A 19,882-nucleotide genomic window follows, 5' to 3' on the forward strand; every position below is an offset into this window, starting at 1 on the left:
CAGTCTTATGTCGACTAGGTGACAGATGACGGTTATATGTCGACAGGTGTCAGGTGACAGGTGACAGTCGTATGTGGACAGGTGTCCGGTGTCAGGTGACGGACTTATTTCTACAGGTGTCAGGTAGCCGACATATGTCCGGTGTATGTGACGGCCTTATTTCGACAGGTGTCAGGTAGCCGACATGTGTCAGATGACGGCCTTATATCGACAGGTGTCAGATAGCCGACATGTGTCATGTATCAGGTGACGGCCATATGTCAATTCCAGGTGTCAGGTAGCCGACATATGTCAAGTGTTAGTTGTCAGGCTTCAGGTTACGGTTATTGTCGACCGGTGTCAGGTAGCCGACATGTGTCAGATGACGGCCTTCTATCGACAGGTGTCAGGTAGCCGACAGGTGTCCGGTGTCAGATGACGGCCATATGTCAATTCCAGGTGTCAGGTAGCCGACATGTGTCGCGTCACCGAGAGTGGCTCCATCATCAACCCCAGTTCGCGGGTGGCGCTGGTCGGCACGTGTCAGGAGCTCTGTGACGGTCGACTCACGTGGGCGTGGCGCGTCTTTTACGTACGAAACTTCACAGGTGAGTGGGCAGGTCACTACAATGAGTGCCGGGTGCAATACAGGTTAGATGGTGTCTGCTGAATGCCGGGTGTAAACAAGTCACACAGAGTTTGTTAAGTGCTGGGCGCATTAAAGGGCTACACGGTTTTCCACCGCTGTTTCCTGTGCTGCAGAGTATCGAATTCAAGACGGCGATAAGTACATCATCGGTGCCGGGAAACCGTCGGTGGCCGTGAAGAAGGACCTCTACTCTGATTACCCGGATATCGTCGAATTCAGGGTTAAAGTCAGCGTCACCCGACTCAATGTGAGTGTTGGATACGAGTGATAGGAAAGGTATTGCTATGTATACTCGCCTGTCTCCGACGTCTTACACAAAGATAATACAGTTGATTGGATTTCCTAGCCACGTGTTTTTGCGCTGTTTCTCTTTACATTTATGAGGAAGCTGTGCTGCCTCCGCCATAAACCATGAATGTCACAGATATTTTGGTTATAGTCATAATCATGCCTACATAAATTTCACGCCTACAGAATTGTTCTTGCATGGACGTCGGCTTTATTCCGCCTACTAAATGTCATCATAATTAGTTGGATATTCTATGTGTGCGGTGAGTGTGACTTCTAGCCGATCGCTGGGCCGACAGGACGGAGAGACTGGGGTGGCCACCATGTACCTGCTGCTCAACCAGGCGCCCATGGGTGGCACGTGCACCGTCACGCCGCCCGAGGGGCGCGTGGTGAACCTGCGAGCGCACGGCGTGGTGGCCGCAGAGGACTCGGCACAGGCGGCCAACGACACCAGTGCCGGTCAGTTGCGAGCCTGGGAGGGGAGGGATAGAGAAATGAGAGAGGGCGAGAAATGAGAGATGTCAAGTTCAAATTGACTTCAAAGGTACGAATATACTTTAATCGTTGAAAGGGTTGAAAGCAATTTTGCGGCCGATCTTACTGTGGTGGAATTAATAAATATTTCCTTGGAACTCGGTGCTCTTTTCAATCCACTGCTTTACATACTTGTTGCAGATGTTGCATTGGCGAATCTTCCGACGCCTGGTAGAGCTCTGACCGAAGATTGGTATGTTGAATGCATCGACTTCAAAGATCCGGACAAGGACAAAATCGGAAAATACGTATTCTTCAGTAAGTTGGTGAAAATGAGCAACAACTAGCTGCAATGCAACGAGGCATCATTACCTTGATCAACGATCAGCTCTAAAAGAGAAATGTTTGGCTTTTGTTGCTGAGCTTGGTAGAAGGCAAACGAACTCAAACTACGCGTTTTATGTTACTTAAATTAACGTGCTTTAATTATGCTAATTATGTGAGCTCAAATTTTGTCCGTATGTCATTATGTGGCCAAGAATTCAGGTTAGCGAATGTCAATATTTCAATATTATTTGTAAACATTTTCTTACTTTTTTCGTCTGTTTCTTTCTAGTTAAACATCCGATCGAAGGATATATTATCATCATGAAGTTCGGAAAAGACCGGAAGGGCAAGTTCGTCTTTCCATATGGCGATTGGGAGTTATGGATGACCATATCCGATAACTATGACGCTTCCCGTGACATCTTCATCGATCATATAACGGTAAGATCAGATAAATGCAATTAACAAAAGTAAGCTTACTTTGATCATCACAATAATTAGTTTGATACTCTGAATTTTAGTTATGCTTGCGCTGATATTATTTCCTCACACGTTGAAATGTGGTCGAAGTCCTACACGTGAAGAGTGGCTGTGCTAATGTGTCCTCTCGCTCCTCTCCCCAGACGTCGCTGCCAACTAAGGGCGAGTACGCCACCTGGGAGCTGAAAAAGGACGTGCCCCGGGCCATGGGCGAGGGCGACCAGCCGCGACTGAGCCAACTGCTGCAGGCCCGCACGTCTCTGGCCGATATCGAGCTGCCTGACGACCCGGTGGGTGCCGGGAGCGGCACCTGACTGGCAGGGGGCCGGGAGGGGTTCCACACTGCATATTGCTGACATTTTACAATCGAATGCTGGGAAATGGTAGTAACTGCAACGAGCTATAAAAGCTCTATATTGTAAATCCTGGAGCACTGCTGTCTGTTGATAGTATTTTCTTGGAGACCCTGCAGAACTGTGTCTACAAAAGCCTGACCGATCCCTGGCAATGAACACATACAGTGCGCAATGGTCCGTAAGGGCCGAAGCACCTTCTCAACTAAATGAAATGAGAAAAAAATGATCCCTGACCGTGGCTGACAGACGGAGGCCACCACCACTCCGGCCTACGACTACTACGACGAGTCGGTCGAGACGGAGACCATGGACCCTGAAGAGCTGCTGGAGATACAGGCTGAACAGGAGCGAAAACGGCTCGAGGCACTCGACAACAAGGCATTGGTAAGAGGCGTTGGGAGATGTATAGAGCATTGGACCAGAACTCGACCGGTCCGGACTATCCTAAACAGCCCCGGCTGTATGTACAATTCAGTATACTGACTAGTACCATTTCGGACCATTTGACCATATGACCATTTCGGACCAACTCTATCGTTCCTGACCTGCCATCCCACTCGGTCGAAACATTGGGTAGGTATTGTGTTTTTACCAGGGATGCGGAGCCGTGGAAATTTCAGACGGCTCCGGCTCCGGCTCCGGCTCCGGAGAAAAAACTCGGCTCCGGCTCCGGCTCCGGCTCCGGGTGAAATGTTATGGCGGCTCCGGCTCCGGCTCCGAGTAAAATGGTCCGGCTCCGGCGGCTCCGGCTCCGACTCAGTACATCCCCTACGCAATCAATTAAATACGGGTGGAAGAAAAATTGGATTGGTTATACGCGTTACTCTTTGCCATGACCGGCTCACCGCGTCCCCGCGCAAACGCACCTAGGAGAGAACTGGCAGAACAAAGGGCTAGGAAGCGATGGCATTGGAAACGCAGTCGCCGCGAATCGGAGTTCAGTGAACCATCGTAAGCTGACACCCGTCTCGGCTGCATTGGGGGGTGAGGGGTGGGGGGTGTGTGGGATGAGACGGTGCTGGGAGTCGCAGTCCACTGCACTGGTTTGAAAACAATGGCCGTCACCTGATGACTGGTCCTCATGTTCTGGGGATGCAGTAGACGTGGGGGGGGGGGGGGGGGGAAGAGCAAACAGGAAGTTGTTTGCGTACTGTGGGATACTGGGGATATTCGGATTTTTTCATTCACTTGATGGCCCATGACGTAAGTACCATATGTTTTACTGCCTTGTACTGTCAAACCGAACTAGGTCAATTATTTTTTTTCCTCTTCAAAAAATAAAAAGGAGCCGGAGTCGCACCCTTTTTTGGCGGCTCCGGCTCCGGCTCCGGCTCCGGGCTATATTGTTTCACGGCTCCGGCTCCGGCTCCGGGCAAAATATGCCGGCTCCGGCGGCTCCGGCTCCGATTCCGGCTCCGGCTCCGCATCCCTGGTTTTTACCTAATTATTCTATCGGTGGCCCCCTTATAAAACCGTCATGTGGAAATGTGATTTAAGGTGCTGAGATTACTGGTCAAGTAAGAGAGATTATAGTGAGGTGCTAAGAACGATTTCAATGTGAGTAGAAAAGTCGCGAGCTAGAAGAAATGCGTTGCTCAGTATGACGTTTGCACATTGCACAAGCAGGAAAATGCGAACATGATTGTGAATATATATGGATGCTGTTTTTATGAGTAGGGTGATCATCAAATGTTGACTGTGTTGTAATGTGTGCAGGAGAACCGTGAGATGCTGAGCCAGCTGGATAACCTGAACCAGAACACGCTGGACGACTGTACCATGGTGCTGGGCACCACCGGAGCCATCGCCGGTGACGGGAAGGCCCTCGACTCGGCTGGTGAGGCTCGTACTGGCGAGCATTGTGGAATATTTGACGGTGGCACGCAGCATAAATACCACGGGCGGGAAGAGCACATTGCGTGAATCCTGAAATTGGGCGCTGGTACCTCGGTGCCTCCGATGAGCTTTTTGCGCGGTGCAAGTTTCAACTTTGTAACTATTGTACATACCTCTTACTCCCAATATTTGATCAGTTTTATTTTCCTGTTCATTGGAAGAAAATGCCTATTTTTCGCAATCCCATGCCCAGCCTGATATCGTCGTTTGATGTAATTTCCGTCATATCTCTGATACAATGTTATAAATACGCACTCTACTGTCACCAGTCTGTGTCAGAGACGTTAGCCCGTTCGCTGTCGCCCGTGCCACAGGTAAGGACGCGGCCATCGGAGCGATTGGTGGCACGTGCCTGCAGTCGGTGCTGCTGAACGGCACGCTGAACGACCCGCACCAGGCGGGAGGCATGGTCACCAGCAGCCTGGGCAGCGTCACCGCCGTGGGCAAGGTATGTGTCCTCCGCTAGTTTACACAAGGACACCGACAGTGATTCACTGCATGTGCGCCATATAGGTGACTCGAGCCGCGGAATATCTAGTTCCCATTAAAAAGGTTCAAATGTAGTAATTGAAAAAATATACCTATTACCTAGTCTTCTAGTTGCTTCGATACAACTTTCGAAAGCTTCTTCTTGTTGACGTGCATGACTATGCTTTGGAGTATTTTACCGAATAACTTCCTTCAGAACTTCGCATGTACAACTAATTTCCATACCGAGTAGGGCGGCTGTGTCGTCGCGATTGTCCTGAGCCCTCCCTTCCACCTCAGGGTATCGACAACACAAACCTGAACGGCGAGCTGGTGCCGTCGGACATGGCGGCGGCGCGGCGGCGGCGGCGCAGTCTCGACATTCCCGACTACCCGCTCTGTGAGGAGGACGAGGAGGCGGAGCCGACCACACCCGACCCCGACGATCCTGACGCCCTGCCCTGCAAGACGGCCAAAGAACTGGCGCTGCTGGTAAGGGGACGTGTAGCGTCAATGTAGGACGTGTAGCGTCAATACGTGTAGCTGACCTTAGTTGCCTTAGTTTTTAGCGGGGAGACGGAATAGGCGGCGGGGCAAGTGGCCTAACTATACCTTTATCATTGGCGGTAAATTGGTATGTTGAAGTGCTGCCTGTTGCCAACATTTGCTGTCTGCCCTGACTTTTCCCTACCTGGCTTTCGCTTGGTTGTGTCTGAAGTAAAATATATTGCTCTTCGCGCCAGATTGATTTCTACTACCTAGTGTACTTCGTTTAAACGTAAGCAGTGCAAGAAGCACGAGCGCAGCGCTGACCCTTCATATTACTCCACCTACAGGACCAGAAACGCAAAGCGGCGAGCCAGGTGCCAACGATGCTGGAGTCAGTGAAGCAGATGCAGGACAAACTGATGTCGATCGCGCTGCCTGGTGAAGACCCGTTCACTCTGAAGACGCCGGACGGTCTGGAGATGACACTGGTCATGTGAGTAGCCACTGTGCTCAGAGACGCTAACAGAAGCCGCTGCACCGCGGCCTCTGCCGAAGATGTTTCTTCTGTCTTCTATCGGAGTTTCCGTCAAACGCTACTGACGTATCCGACCGGACGTTGCAGGCACTTCGTATTGCTCCTGCCTGTTTTGTAAAGCAAAAGCATATGCCTACCGCTGTCGAGTACTGACCATCCCCATTCTCACGTCTGGCATTGTGCGTCACCAGGATGGAGGGCTGGGCGCTGGCTGGATACCGAATGAGGCTGGGAGAGGCCGAGTATCAGTTCCCCAGCCTGTGCGCCGTCCTGCATGAGGAGGCCAACTGCAGCGCTGCCTACAACATGACCGTCGGCCTGCAGGCCATCAACTGGCCCACGCTGCTCTATGTGAGTGGAAGCGGTTCGTCATATCGGAGTTGACCGTTCCCAATCACTTACTTGTTTGAATTATTTGGTCTGCAAATCCCCATCTTTCCCGTTAGTGGAGCGCTTGTCTTTTCCAACTAGGTACCACAAATAAAGCAAAATGCAGATATACAAACGCTGTTTACTTGCTCAGTATGGGGAACGATACGGTAACTTTACTTGGTAAGGAAACTCAGTTGAGGTCGATTGACCTCAGTTGACCCTGTTGACCTCGATTCCCGGCGCCGTCAGTCGTACGGCGATGGAACGGACGCCGTCAGCAAGGACTCTTCGAACCTGCAGCTGAAGCTGGTGCAGCAGCTGCCGGGCACCACAGAACTGGAGCAAGTGCCCGTGTACGACCTACCCAGTCACCAGCGGGTGCGCATCACCGTCCCGCGCGGCAAGAAGGGCGAGAAACCCGTGCTGCCAGGTGGGTGACGATTGGCGCGGACCGGTGCAGGTACACTGGATTTCTTTTTTTTTTTATTTCTCGTCCTCCACACGGGATATGTTTTCCCATTTATGGGAGGGCTCCTGCTCCTCCTCAGGGCTACGGTGCAAGGCGGGAGCCCACCCCACCCCCCAGTGACACAGTTGGGGACGCCAGTCCGGAAGCCGGGCGGCACCGGGGATCGAACCCGGGTCCTCCCGACCACAGAACCGACGCCTTACCAACTGCGCCACTGGAGCCGCCACACGGGATTTCTCAGTTCTCACCAATATGCGCCACAGCGTCAATAAATGTCATTGTAGCTAGATAGGCGATGTCAACGGAAATTGTTTTAGGGGACACTCGTGCTGATTGATTACGAGCGAGGGAGCGCAGCGAGCGAAGTGAGTCTTTTCAATATAACGGAAAAATCTCAGTATGAGCGGCCCGGCCCGGCCCGGCCCGGCCCGGCCTGTAACGCTTTTAAGAGGCTTATATCTCAGCAACCGCTGGACCGATTGGCCTGCGGTCTTTTTTGTTGGGTAGCCCCATCCCTTCTACCCCGTAATTGACTACTTTTGATACATCTCAGTGACCGTCGTGGCACGTGCCACGTGAAAAGTCAAGGGTGTTCAAGCTGTTTTGCAAAAGAAGTGATTTTGAGAGGCTCATATCTTAGCAGCCGCTTGGGCGATTGACTTGCGGTAATTTTTGTAGGGTAGCAGCATCCCTTCTACCCAAAATAGGATACTCTCGATCGATGCATGTGGGTCACCCCAAGTGCACGTGCAAAATACAACAACGAGAGATGCCAAATTTGTTCCCATTTCAGTAACTCGGTAATTACTGGGGCGATGTCGCTGAAACTTGGCATACAGGTAGGCACCCACCAGGCAATGCATTCCCATGTGTTGCGGTTAGGGTGCTACTGCACGTGCGCACGTGGGGGCGTTTCCAGATCTCGAGAACGGCTGGGCCGATTGCGCTCAAATTTGGTACATGGTTGGGAACCAGTAAGTAGGGTGCCGTGCAAAGGTCATTTTGGACTCCGTTTGCACGTGCAGAATGCCGCTTCCAGATCTCAGGAACGGCTGGGCCGATTGCGTTCAAATTTGGCACACCGCTAGCGACCAGTTAAAAGGGTGCTTTGCGCAAGCCCGTTGGAAGCACCCTCTCGCCCTTCCGCACGTGCAGGGCTCACTATCTCGCTCGCTCGTTCTTCGCCCAAAAGGCGTTTTACTGGTTTTTAAAATGTTCCTTGAAACTTAATCTGACGAGGGAAGTTATGGTTGAAACATGGACGATCACATTGTACCTATCTGAAAATCGCCAAACTCACTCAACGAAAATTATTCTGAACAAGCATATGACTGCTTTAAGAAATAGCTTATCCAAGAAATTTGTGATTAGGCGATCTCATAATAACGTTTGTCCCACATTTGTGTCGTTTTTGACAGACCCGACGTTCGTGGAGCCGCAGCCGAACCCCAAGGAGATCATGGTGTACCACTCGTTCAACGTGACCCACCCGTACGTGGCCATCAACGTGGAGGTGTCTGTGTCGCGACCGGACGCACAGTTAGTCGTCTTCATGAAGCGCGGCAACAAGCCCAACCTGACGCACTACGACTGGGTCTGGAAGGTGCAGCTGCCCGTCAACTTCACCGTGGACAGTGAGTAGTGTGGACAGGTGGTAAAATGACACGGGAAGGAGCAGCTGACCGTCAACTTTACAGTGAATGGTCAGTGGTGGACTAGTGACGGCCTGGGCTCGGGTCTCCCTTGCTGATTAACTGCTTTAAACGAATAAGCTATGCATATACATCCTCCTTGCATATGTTTCCTGGCATCCTTACATGGAAAGGGCGATGGAGCCCGGGAGGCAGTCATTTAGTTCTCGGAAATTGCGGGGCCGTATAGACTAGTGCAAGTACCTTTTTCTCAAATTGGAGTTGACTGAACACAGCTGAATGTTTCATGCTTCACGCATCAATGATGACATTTGGCAATGCTTCTTTTTTCAGTTTCCCAGGAGCCAATGGAAGAGCCGATTCCAATCACGACAGCTGTTCCAATGACCACCATAAGAGGTAGGTGCTGACTCGTCCATCAGCCAAAGGGGAGTTGATGACGTAACCGATTTTTTTGCACTGCCTCCTTGCGATTATAGCAATTACCGTAACGGAAGAACAGACGTAACGAAGATAAATCACCGTAGTAGATTTGTCCAGCTTTGTGTAAACAACATCAGCATTTCATGATGCGTATCAAACACAATGCGGTGTCGCATGTTTTCCGTTCACGCGCGTCTAACGACCGGGCGGCCAGTATGCGACCTTGCGGCGCAGCATAGGTTCAGGCGTAGTCCACTGCTGCCATCTAGCGAGAGCGTTCGAAGTTGCAGTCTGATATGCGGTACAGTATAGCTTGAGGCGTAGACCACTGCTGCCATCTAGCGAGAGTTTGAAGAGCTATAGTCTGCTTTGCGGTGAAGTATATCTTCAGGCGTTGACCACACTTGCCATCTAGCGGTAGGTTTGAAAAGCTGCAGTCGGCTGTGCGGTGCAGCATGAGTGCAGGCGCATACCCCTGCTGCCATTTAGCGAGATTTCAAAGGTGTGGTCTGCTATGCGGTGCAGCATAACTTCAGGCGTAGAGTACTGCTGCCATCTAGCGATAAGGTTCAGAGCTGCAGTCTGCTGTGCGGTGCAGCATACCTAAGTGCAGGCGCAGTTTATTGCTGCCATATGCCAGAGTTTTAGGCTTTACTGTCATGCGGTGCAGTATAGCTTCAGGCAATGATCACTTCTGCCATCTAGTGAGTGATAAGCCGACTGCCGCCGGGCTTGAGCACAATAAAGGTTATAACTTATAAGTACTCCTAAGTTTATTTAAGAACATTATTTTTAAATACTTTGAGGCTTCTCATGCCATCATACTCGTATGTATTTCCACCTTCGTTCAAAAGTTATCGGCTGAAATAGAGAGCTCAACGCCATCACAAGTAACGGTCATCGAAATGTCGCAAGGCAACTGCCAGAAAAAAGCAATTTTCATTCAGTATTTTATATCTGGCACTTGAAGGTGTGGTTGCCGGTCGGGTAGATAAATCTAGCAAAATATTGTCTTTCTATATAACAACGTGTGCTTCCAGGAAAAAAATCAGGATTATGTACTAAAGGCGCTTATTTATAACCCAACTTAGCGCACAAGCGTTCACGTTTACTACCTGATGTGGATCTTTGGCTGTTCACAGTGCCCACCTGTGAGGAACTGGAGGGTGTGAACGCCACACGGGGTACCAACCAGACCTGCATCCCCGGAGCGGTCACCGAGCGTACGTACACCAACCAGCCCTGGCACATAGAATATTTAGAACGTTAAACGATGGGTTACTGATTTGCTGCAGTTAGGTGTGCTGAGCTGTGAGCTGTAACACTGTTTCTCAAGTGTCGGTGACGTGCGATCTGTGTCGGTATCTCTTCAGCGTCGATGATGTTATGACGTTGTCTCTCCAGCGGCGTCACTGATGTGTGACCTGTGTCAGTATAGCTTCAGTGTCAGGTTAGTTACTCGCTGTATCCGTATCTCTCCAGCTTCTGTGATGTGTGAGGAGGACCTCATCACGGTCGGCTCCACCACACCGGCACCGACGACCACAGCCGAGCCGATGCTGGCCCGTATGCGGGGAAACGGACAAGGGCAGGGGAATGGAGGCGGCGGTCAGGACGTCACGTCCACCACAGAGGACCCGACCACGCAGCAGACGGACGTGCAGTGCACGCCCGTGCTGGTGACACCGACACCCACTGACGGATCGCTGCCTGACGCAGAGCCCGTGGAGCCCACCAACTACATCTCGGAATATGTCCGGCTGCGGGTCGGTGAGTCGCCCGGCGGACCCAACCGCACGCTGATTACCCCATACTGGCCTTGAGTTATAACAAGCCTGCTCTCCACGGCTCCAGCCGGTCACTAGCGGCTGGAGGCCAATAATGACCCGATGCCAAATAAAACACCACACTTGCTTATGGAGACACCAGCTGTCACTGCTGCTGGTCTTTTTTCACTGCTGCTGGTCAATCTACAGTGAACCGAGTGTTCACCGGCTGAAGTGTTGAACCAAGTTCTGAAGTCGTATGGCCTGTTTGTCACCGATTGTGCTCGTTTTCAGTGCCGAACCGCGCTCTGGAGCCGTACGACCCGTACGGTAACGACTCGCTGCTGTACTCGTTCCCGCTGTACGACATCTTCGTACCGGACTGGTACGTGGACAACATGACTGGTGAATACTGGATCGGCGTGGCAGAGTTCTCCAACACCACAGACGACGAGGTGAGCCAACGGCGACACAGCATGGGAGTGAGGAATGGAACATCGGACCACGGCACGGCAGCCTGAAATCGCGGAGCCCTACGCAAAAATCTGATATGAGGTAGCACGGATAGATGCCAGGAGATATCTCTAAATAACACATGAGCTCTGAAGAATTCATGCAATGGTGTAAAACCAGTAGAACGATTGGTTGCATTACTGGCTTTGACCAGATTGTACATGATTATTTCTCGTTAGAAAACGTAAAAATAAAGAAGATGTTGAGTTAAGCAGCAGACTGAGCATATGCTGGGCAGCTGATGCCGTCAACATTTATCGAACGCCTCATCAACGCCACGTTGCTATCCTCAGATGTTCTTCGACGACCCGACCTCGGTGAACCTGACCATGTCCAACATGACGCACATCTACTCGACCAACTACACTGTACGGGTGTACACCTCGGGCTGCCTGTTCTACAACACGCTCAGCGACACATGGGACAGCGACGGATGTACGGTGAGATATACCTAGTGTGCCATACGCGGGCAAATACAATTACACACATTACGCTGGTGGTTCCGATGCTCGTTGTTAATTGCATAAGCGCCTCTAAGGAAATCAAGGTATCGACGATGGATTTTTTATGACGCGTAGTTAAAAATGAATGAATGAATGAATGAATGAATGTGAGGACGAAAAGGGCTAACAAACTGACGTTGCGCGTCGTTTGTGGTGCCTCGCCCCTATTTCTGTGGTTGCAATTTTAGCCTTCGTGTCGCCAGGTAACCGACGCCAACCACAAGGCAACGATGTGTTCCTGCAACCATCTGACTTCGTTCGGATCAGGCTTCTTCGTGATGCCCAACGCCATCGACTTCGACTACGTGTTCGCCAACGCCAGTAAGTTTTCGTAGCCCTTTTGTATCAAAATTCAGTGTGGTCGTTGTAACTTGTTTTCCAATAGGATAAGGGAAGGGGCGACACCGCATACGATGCTCGAGTTAGACGTTTATCGCGACGCTTTTCTCTTTTGCAGGTTTCGCCGACAATCTTTCAATATATCTCACGCTGATTATATCGTTCGCCATCTATCTGATTCTGATGTTCTGGGCGAGATGGAAGGATAAGAAGGATGTTCAGCAGGTTGGCGCCACACCACTGCCCGACAATAATCCTAACCACAAGGTAAGCACGTTGCACGTCCATCGACACCAGTTTTCTAGCATCGGTCAATGAAGCCAAGAGCATTGTATTGTACAATTTAACCGTCGCTTGTTCCCGTTACGAACGCTGATGCTGCTGCCGCATCATTTAATGGCATGGTTCGTCACATATGTTCCAAGCTAGCCTCCCTATGGAACTTGCTTTTATCTATCGATAAGTGAAAAATTTCGCCTGATAATTCGTTGAGCCAGAGCCCAGAATCCTTGAGTTGTACTAAGGAGACAAAAGAAATGAAACTGGATTTGACACTACGTTTCCATGACACGTCTAAATCGATTGAGCGAAATTTTACGAAATTATTCAAACGAAAATTATTCACGAAATTTCACGAAAGTATTCAAAGTCCGTGACTACAGTCTACAACTGTTTTCCTTTTGACAGTACCTTTACGAGATACTCATCATCACCGGCAACAAGACCAACTCGGAGTGCGACAGCAAGGTGCAGTTCATTCTGTCCGGCGAGCGGGACGAGACGGACGTGCGCACGCTGGCCGACCCGCAGCGTCCGATTCTGCGCCGCTCAGCCACCGACAGTTTCGTGATGGCCACGGCGCGTCCGCTGGGCCAGCTCAGCTACCTGCGCATCTGGCACGACAACTCGGGCAAGGGCGGCGCCGCCTCCTGGTACCTCAACTTCATGGTGGTGCGCGACGTGCAGACCGGAGAGAAGTGGCAGTTCATCGCCAACAAGTGGTTCGCCGTGGAAGAGGGAGACGGACAGGTGAGCGGGAGAGGGTGTAATAACTCCACTGGGCGAGTACGGGTTGGAAGTGAGATGGAAGAGGAAATGGATAGACGAAGAGGGCGCGAGAAGTTCACTGGGGAGGCGAGTGTGAAAGTGAGATGGAGGAGGGCGGCAAACTATGTACAACTTGACACAGAGACGATGTAGACTGTAGGGGTAGGCCTTAAAGTGGCTCAACTCCTTATTGACTCGGTTGAAAACAAATGCAGTAAAATAAGTGTGACGGTAATTTGGCATCTGACAGGTTGTGGCGCTAGGAACAGTCCTGTCACTGAGGGCGACGGTTCTGTTGCAGATCGACCGTCTGCTGCCGGTGGCCGGCCGGGAGCAGATGCTGCAGTTCCAGCACCTCTTCAACACCACCTCACGCAGGAACCTCTCCGACGGCCACCTGTGGTTCTCTGTGTTCATGCGGCCGCCGCGCAGCCGGTTCACGCGCGTGCAGCGCGTCTCGGCCTGCATGGCGCTGCTGTACCTGTCGATGCTGGTAAACGCCATGTGGTACGGCCTGGTGCCGCAGCAGCCGGGCACCGGCTCCATCTCCTTCGGACCGTTCTCGCTCAGCCCGGAGCAGATCGGAGTCGGCGTCATGTCCAACCTGATCGTGTTCCCGCCGTCCTTCCTCATCATTCTGCTCTTCAGGAAGTCGCGCCCGCGCCACCTCAAAGAGAATCGAATCGAGAAGGCCATCGAAAGTCAGCGTGAGTGTTCAGCAACTGCAACGAACGGTGTCGATGTTGCAACTCTGTGAAGCTGTGCCGTACTTATGATTGCCTTTTGAGCTTTCACAGACCATTCACCTGCGATATTTGATTCCTGGTCTGTCCGTATCCTGGATCTTCACCATCCATTTACCGACTTGTTTCTGTACCATTCATGCTGCTTCCCGTTGTTTTCAACAAAGGACCTCTAGCCGTCTAGTAGTTCGTTGCAGCGTAGTTCATTGCAGCCCTCTGTGCCCCAAACGGCTTCGGCCTGACTGCCGTTCTTATACCGCAGGAAAAGAGCAGCGCGCGTCGGGCAAGTTCCCGGACGCGCCGGAGTCGACTGGAACGCCCCGCAGCGCGGCTCGCAGTGCAGACAGCGACACGCGCAGTGTGGGCAGCGAGTCGCTGGCCGACACAGCTGCCAAGAAAAAGAAGCCCTTCACCCTGCCATGGTCAGCAGTAGTCACCAGTCTCCTCTTGAGCGCGAAATGGCGACGACAGGCGTCTCTTAAATTTGCTTGATGAAATCAACGATTGTAGGTTTACAGTTGATTTGAGGTGCATTATAGCGGTTTGGGATTCTCCAAAAAACATGAGCTCCAAAGATAACTGGTGAAAAAGGTTTACCACAGTCCATGGAGCCAATTTAACTCCCTTGGTTCCCAAACATCAATATAAGCAAACAACGATTAGACGATTCTGAACGACGATGCTGAACTGTCGCTCTCCCTGTCGTTAACCTCGTCAGGTGGTGCGTCTTCTTCGCCTGGTTCCTGACGTTCGCCAGCATGGGCGCCTCCATCTTCTTCCTGTGGGCGTACGGCATCACCTTTGGCAACGAGAAGACCACCAAGTGGCTGACCTCACTGATCATCTCTTTCTTCTCGTCGGTTCTACTCACCCAGCCAATCAAGGTATGCATCAGCTGGGTACTTGTCTATCAATTCACGTAGCTTCGTTTACAAAGCGATGTTTTCGGCGATGTTCCTAAATACGTTACATAGGGACAACTAATAATGCGCCAAGAATGTCTCAGTTGGTCGATAACTCAGCGTCCAGGAGCTGCATCAGACACTGCTGTGGACTCGGCAAGTTCCCGGCACTCAATGGACTTCACTGGGACCTATCCATCCTCAGGTGCTGCTCACGGCTGTTCTGGTCTCGGCCGTCTGTAAGAAGCTGGATGACGGCCACGACGATCTGGACGATGACGAACAGGAGCCAGCGCTGAGCAACGACGAGGAATGGCTGCACGCCGCACGTGAGTTGTGTTAACCCGGAATCGGGCGTCGCAGACAGGCAGATATGGTCCTTCCGTCGGTCTTGATCAGCCATATTGTGGATTAGCATAAGCTATAATATCTATAAATAACTCAATGGTTCATCGAAAAATCAACAATGTCATACATCATTAGTAAAGGCAGGATCTCTCATCTTTCTTCCATGACCCGCAGCAACTGGCAAAAAGAAGAAGGAACGAAAGATTGAATACAAGCCGGTGGATCCAGCCAAAATCGAGGCGGCCAAGCGCGAGCGTCAGAAGGAGGTGAAGATGTGGGACATCCTGCAGGAGATGGCCGCCTACGCCTTCTTCCTGTGGATTCTGCTCACCATCAGCTACGGCTCGCGCGACCCCAACTGCTACCTGATCCGAGAGTCGCTGGAGAACCACTTCCTGCAGCCGGCAGATCCGTGGCTTTCCTACCGGATGGTACGTGTGCTCTTACCCGTAGGCATGTGAACTTTAGGAAGGTAAATTGCCGCAGACAGGTAGTGCTGCGGCAATGAGTGCTCCTATCGGAAGGGAATAGCGAGCCTGACGAGGAGTACCTATGTGCGATCCTAACGGGAGGCATCTGAACTCTTTTCGGGTTCAGATGAGGTATGTAACGCCTCTATCGGGAGGATGAACGATTTTAACCCGGCAGTTGCTGGGGTATTTCGCCACCCACCGTTTGCTGGGGGGGGGGGGGGTCGAGAACCAATAGGCGCAGCGAAACGCACGAGGCGGCAAACGAAAGAACGCGACGAGACGCTTCAGATGAGTACTTTTAAGTTGAATTTTGAGGTCACAGGTCGGGTCAAGGTCAGGTCAAACACCTGAAATCGGGCTTTCAGTAGCATGGACTTCAGGACTTCGCAATGGGCGCCTCTCGCCAGTAACTCTGTCAAAACGGTGCACAATCCATCATATAAGGCCTACAGGAGTGTCAGCTCCATGTAGGGGTCAGTCAAGCATAGTTCAGGGTCAAGGTCAGGTCAACCGGGCAGGCACATATCCCCGAAAATCAAAACTGATATTCGCAGCCTGTGACACATGTTTTATGGGTAGTTCGGGGAGTAGAACACGATGGTGACATTCATTTTATCATATGTGTAGTGTTTGGCTCAAAAAGTTCAATTTAAGAAATGCATGTATCATGGTCGTGAAGTAGTCACGAGAAATTGCCAAGATTCAGTTCAAGATTTTGGAAAATGCGGAACGATAATCAATAATCGAAGATAGCCATTTGATTGTTCATGGTATTGGCAGTCTAATGGCGTTTACGGCATGTCTGTATGTTTATTCTGTGATTTTATATGATTTTTTGAACATATGCCGTTTTTGGTCGAAAACTCAGAAATCATGACGTCACTAAAACCTCGATATCTAAAAAAAAATTCCGACCGATTTTTTTTTTGGAAACTTTGTCACAATAAACTTCAATCAATTCCCTACAGGTACCCAAAATTTGGCGCGCCTGCGGCGCGCCGTTTTTATGCTATGGCCCGGCGAAAAAAGTGGGGGCGTTTAACGCCCCTCCCCCCCAGCAACTCGCGGGTTAAGGGGACGGGAGGTATGTGCGCTTCTACCGGGATTTGCGGGCGCTCCTGTGGGAACGGAACAGCGACCCTTATAGGTTAAAGGGTTACCAATGTAGTAAAAAGAAAATTCCCCTTTCAGGTACGTAATGAGACGCGTTTCTGGAACTGGACGCGTTCAGTGATGGTGCCCGAGTTGAAAATCGATGTCGACTATGCTGGTGAAAAGCCAAAGGGCAAGGAGAAGAAGCTCATCAGCGATAGGGTGCATCTTCTGCTCGGCAATGGCGTGATGCGTCAGGTCCGCATAAGGGAGAAGAGTAAGTACTGTTGGGCATTCGTCAGCCTCACTCCACGGACAGATAATCCGCGATGGTGCCATTAGTGCACTGCTGGTTATGGCCAGTTTCGGAGATGAGCGTCTTGAGCGGTGATTTGTTTTCCACGATGAATGAACTGCGTCCCCGGTTCGGTCTTACGACTTTCACTATAATTTCAGACACATGCCGCGTGCCCAAGGTGATGCGAAATGTCACCCGCGACTGCCACAAGTTCAGCAACTTATTATATGAGGAGAGCGGAGACTTCGGCCTCGGCTGGAACGCCTCTCTGGCCAAAAAGCGGCCGTTTAACCTGAAGGAGTACCGTCACAGGAGCGCCTCCAGCCTGGACTCGTACCCGTTCTGGGGCGACCTCGGCTGGTACGGCGGAGGAGGGTAAGTACTCTGAAGCAGACTGGACAGGGGTACGAAGCGGAACTATGAAATATGGATAGATCCTTCTTAGCCGTGCGACTCCGTGTTACACAGTAAGCAGCAGAGGGAATGTGTTTTATGGCGTAATGAAATTCAAAAGCAGCACGTCTCACTGTGTGTGTAAATTTGTGTTTTCAGATACGTGGTGGACCTGAAGGGCAGCCGAGCTCGTCTCATCAGCGAGATGTGGCGTCTCCAGGAGCAGCGCTGGATCGACGAGAAGACGCGCGCCGTGTTCATCGAGTTCTCGCTGTTCAACCCGCAGGTCAACCTGTTCGTGGACTGCACCATCGTGGCAGAGTTCAGTCCGGACGGTACGTGCGCAGAACGCGGGGCCAGTCAGGGCGAGGGATATTTCATACTCACTAGCGAGCCAGTGGTTTACGGTTCCGCAACAGGGAGACATGACTTGCGATGTGACCCCATCCTGGAGTAATCGAGCCATTTGCCAGTTCCCAGCTGCCAGATTATGAAATTGACATGCTTGTTACAGGGAGTTTGAGAAATCCGTGAGTTTGCAAACTCCCTAGTGAGTTTGCAAACTCCCTGACCCATCAGTGAGTTTACAAACTCACTAGGGAGTTTACAAATTCACTAGGGAGTTTGCAAACTCACTGACCGGCCAGGGAGTTTGAGAAATTTCAGAGTGATTGGGCCAAATAAAAACAAGTGTGCAGCATGTGGGTGGCATACGTGCCGTCCGTGATGTTAAAACAAAGGAGGCTAGCTCTAAGGTCTCGCACGCTGACAAAAAGCTTATAGATCATATGCACACCATAATACCTTTTTTATTTTAAACTGCTCAGTGATTTACCCGTGCATGTACCGCCGCTTTATTTAGTTATACATTTATTTAGTTCACGTCCCAATTAGACCCGTTCCACTCAAGTGTGGCTATTCCAGAGTCAGGCTAAATATATCAAAGTAGAAACAGCTCACTGTTGGTCACTTATGCTAAAGTACAGGCACACGCATCAATTCACGCCCATTCCCACTCCGCCATAGACGTGTCATCGAGAGCCGGCGCTGCTGGCAGCCTGCCCAGCTGCGACTGGCGCACGCTGCTTGTTTGTTTTTGTTTTGTTGGGTTAGGCCCTTTCGGTCTGACAAGACCATTTCAGAGTCGGACGAATGGTAGGAATTATAGGGGGAGACATTGGTCTGGGCAGACACCCTATATGCAGAGTCGCCGGGGCTGAGCCCGTCCGAATTGACAGACCGACCAGCCCCCCAAGCACTCTTTGCACCCGGCTACGGGGTGCGCTCCCTCGGGAGCAGCGCTGCCGCTCCAAGGGAGCAGCCCGCATGAGATAAAGGTGTCCAGCCCAGAGTGGGGGTTTCGGCGTGGACGAGAAGGATTTCAGTATCCTGATTCCTGAGGATGGAAACGACAGAACGGAGGAGCACGTTGCTCCGAACCTCCCCTTTACATAGCCGCGAGTAGCATTTTTTTTTCGGTAAAACAATGAAGGATCTGTAAGCTTTTTGTCAGCGTGCGACGGTTATATAGGCCGTACCACTAGTCGCTTTTGTTTTAACATCACGGACGGCACGTATGCCAGCCTCATCTTACACATTTGATTTTATTTGGCCCAATCGCTCTGGAATTTCTCAAACTCCCTGACCGGTCAGTAAGTTTGCAAACTCCCTAGTGAATTTGCAAACTCCCTAGTGAGTTTGCAAAGTCACTGATGGGTCAGGGAGTTTGCAAACTCACTAGGGAGTTTGCAAACTCATGGATTTCTCAAACTCCCTGTAACATACTTACTCATTTCAATGACGAGGACAGTATTTCTTTGACATTTATGACTTGCCGATTTCAGGTGGAATAACTCCCTTCTTCAAGTTCAAGCCACTGAGACTGCTGAATTACAACTCCGGCTTCGGTCTCTTTGTCCTCATCTGCGACGTAAGCCAATTCTGAAGGCTCCAAGTTGCACTCTTGTATGACTCACGCTTCCCATGTAGCGACTTGTAATTATGCACTCTTATCGCATTAATCACCATAAATTGTTATAGTATCTTTACGTCGCTTTTTAAATCTTATCTCATATTCACAGGTAATTTCCATTATGCATCTTGGGTCACGGGTGTGTGATAACCGCCACCTGTCGTTCTAGGTGTCGTTTGTCATCTTCATCATATACTACACGGTGCGTGAAGTGAAGAGGGCTAAAAAGCAGAAGGGCGAGTATCTGAATGACCCGTGGAACTACCTAGAGCTGACGGTTATAGTTCTGGGCTACACGGCTATCGTTTTCTACCTGTACAGGTAAATGGTTTCCAGCATTTGTACTATATAACTATGTAAGGGCAGAAAAGATAACCTCAAATATAAGGCATTCCCCATGGAAGAAAATGAGAGCGCTTTATCACCCGAACATAAATTGCACGTATTCGTTCTTCACAAATAATCATTTTTAAGAAAGTATCAATATTTATAAAAGTCGCTGTTTGACTGAAATAATCATTTTTAAGAAAGTATCAATGTTTATAAAAGTCACTGTTCGACTGAACTAAACATATTTGTTAACAAATTGTTTCGCATGTGTATGTACATCTTACCAGCATAATTTGATTTTCA

The 19,882-nt window shown here is 50.6% G+C and overlaps 1 protein-coding gene across 1 annotated transcript in view; it reads left to right on the top strand.

Moving 5' to 3' along the window:
* The window catches only part of LOC122370269, a 48,924-nt gene that overhangs the window by 22,642 nt on the left and 6,400 nt on the right, over positions 1 to 19,882 (top strand). Inside the window, exons 26-57 of the mRNA XM_043345726.1 lie at positions 439 to 587; positions 742 to 875; positions 1,216 to 1,378; positions 1,595 to 1,711; positions 2,010 to 2,161; positions 2,344 to 2,490; positions 2,803 to 2,940; positions 4,273 to 4,393; positions 4,767 to 4,900; positions 5,221 to 5,412; positions 5,757 to 5,902; positions 6,136 to 6,295; positions 6,566 to 6,746; positions 8,204 to 8,419; positions 8,771 to 8,836; positions 10,003 to 10,083; positions 10,343 to 10,630; positions 10,921 to 11,081; positions 11,433 to 11,579; positions 11,846 to 11,963; positions 12,100 to 12,248; positions 12,669 to 13,010; positions 13,330 to 13,735; positions 14,034 to 14,193; positions 14,490 to 14,655; positions 14,879 to 15,002; positions 15,196 to 15,452; positions 16,686 to 16,863; positions 17,043 to 17,259; positions 17,437 to 17,612; positions 19,122 to 19,207; positions 19,419 to 19,570. Coding sequence (XP_043201661.1) covers positions 439 to 587; positions 742 to 875; positions 1,216 to 1,378; positions 1,595 to 1,711; positions 2,010 to 2,161; positions 2,344 to 2,490; positions 2,803 to 2,940; positions 4,273 to 4,393; positions 4,767 to 4,900; positions 5,221 to 5,412; positions 5,757 to 5,902; positions 6,136 to 6,295; positions 6,566 to 6,746; positions 8,204 to 8,419; positions 8,771 to 8,836; positions 10,003 to 10,083; positions 10,343 to 10,630; positions 10,921 to 11,081; positions 11,433 to 11,579; positions 11,846 to 11,963; positions 12,100 to 12,248; positions 12,669 to 13,010; positions 13,330 to 13,735; positions 14,034 to 14,193; positions 14,490 to 14,655; positions 14,879 to 15,002; positions 15,196 to 15,452; positions 16,686 to 16,863; positions 17,043 to 17,259; positions 17,437 to 17,612; positions 19,122 to 19,207; positions 19,419 to 19,570 — 5,424 coding nt within the window. The remainder of the gene's footprint in view (positions 1 to 438; positions 588 to 741; positions 876 to 1,215; positions 1,379 to 1,594; positions 1,712 to 2,009; positions 2,162 to 2,343; positions 2,491 to 2,802; positions 2,941 to 4,272; positions 4,394 to 4,766; positions 4,901 to 5,220; positions 5,413 to 5,756; positions 5,903 to 6,135; positions 6,296 to 6,565; positions 6,747 to 8,203; positions 8,420 to 8,770; positions 8,837 to 10,002; positions 10,084 to 10,342; positions 10,631 to 10,920; positions 11,082 to 11,432; positions 11,580 to 11,845; positions 11,964 to 12,099; positions 12,249 to 12,668; positions 13,011 to 13,329; positions 13,736 to 14,033; positions 14,194 to 14,489; positions 14,656 to 14,878; positions 15,003 to 15,195; positions 15,453 to 16,685; positions 16,864 to 17,042; positions 17,260 to 17,436; positions 17,613 to 19,121; positions 19,208 to 19,418; positions 19,571 to 19,882) is intronic.

The sequence above is a fragment of the Amphibalanus amphitrite genome, unplaced genomic scaffold, assembly GCF_019059575.1.
Source record: "Amphibalanus amphitrite isolate SeventyFive unplaced genomic scaffold, NRLGWU_Aamphi_draft 001116F_arrow, whole genome shotgun sequence".
NCBI lineage: Eukaryota > Metazoa > Arthropoda > Thecostraca > Balanomorpha > Balanidae > Amphibalanus > Amphibalanus amphitrite.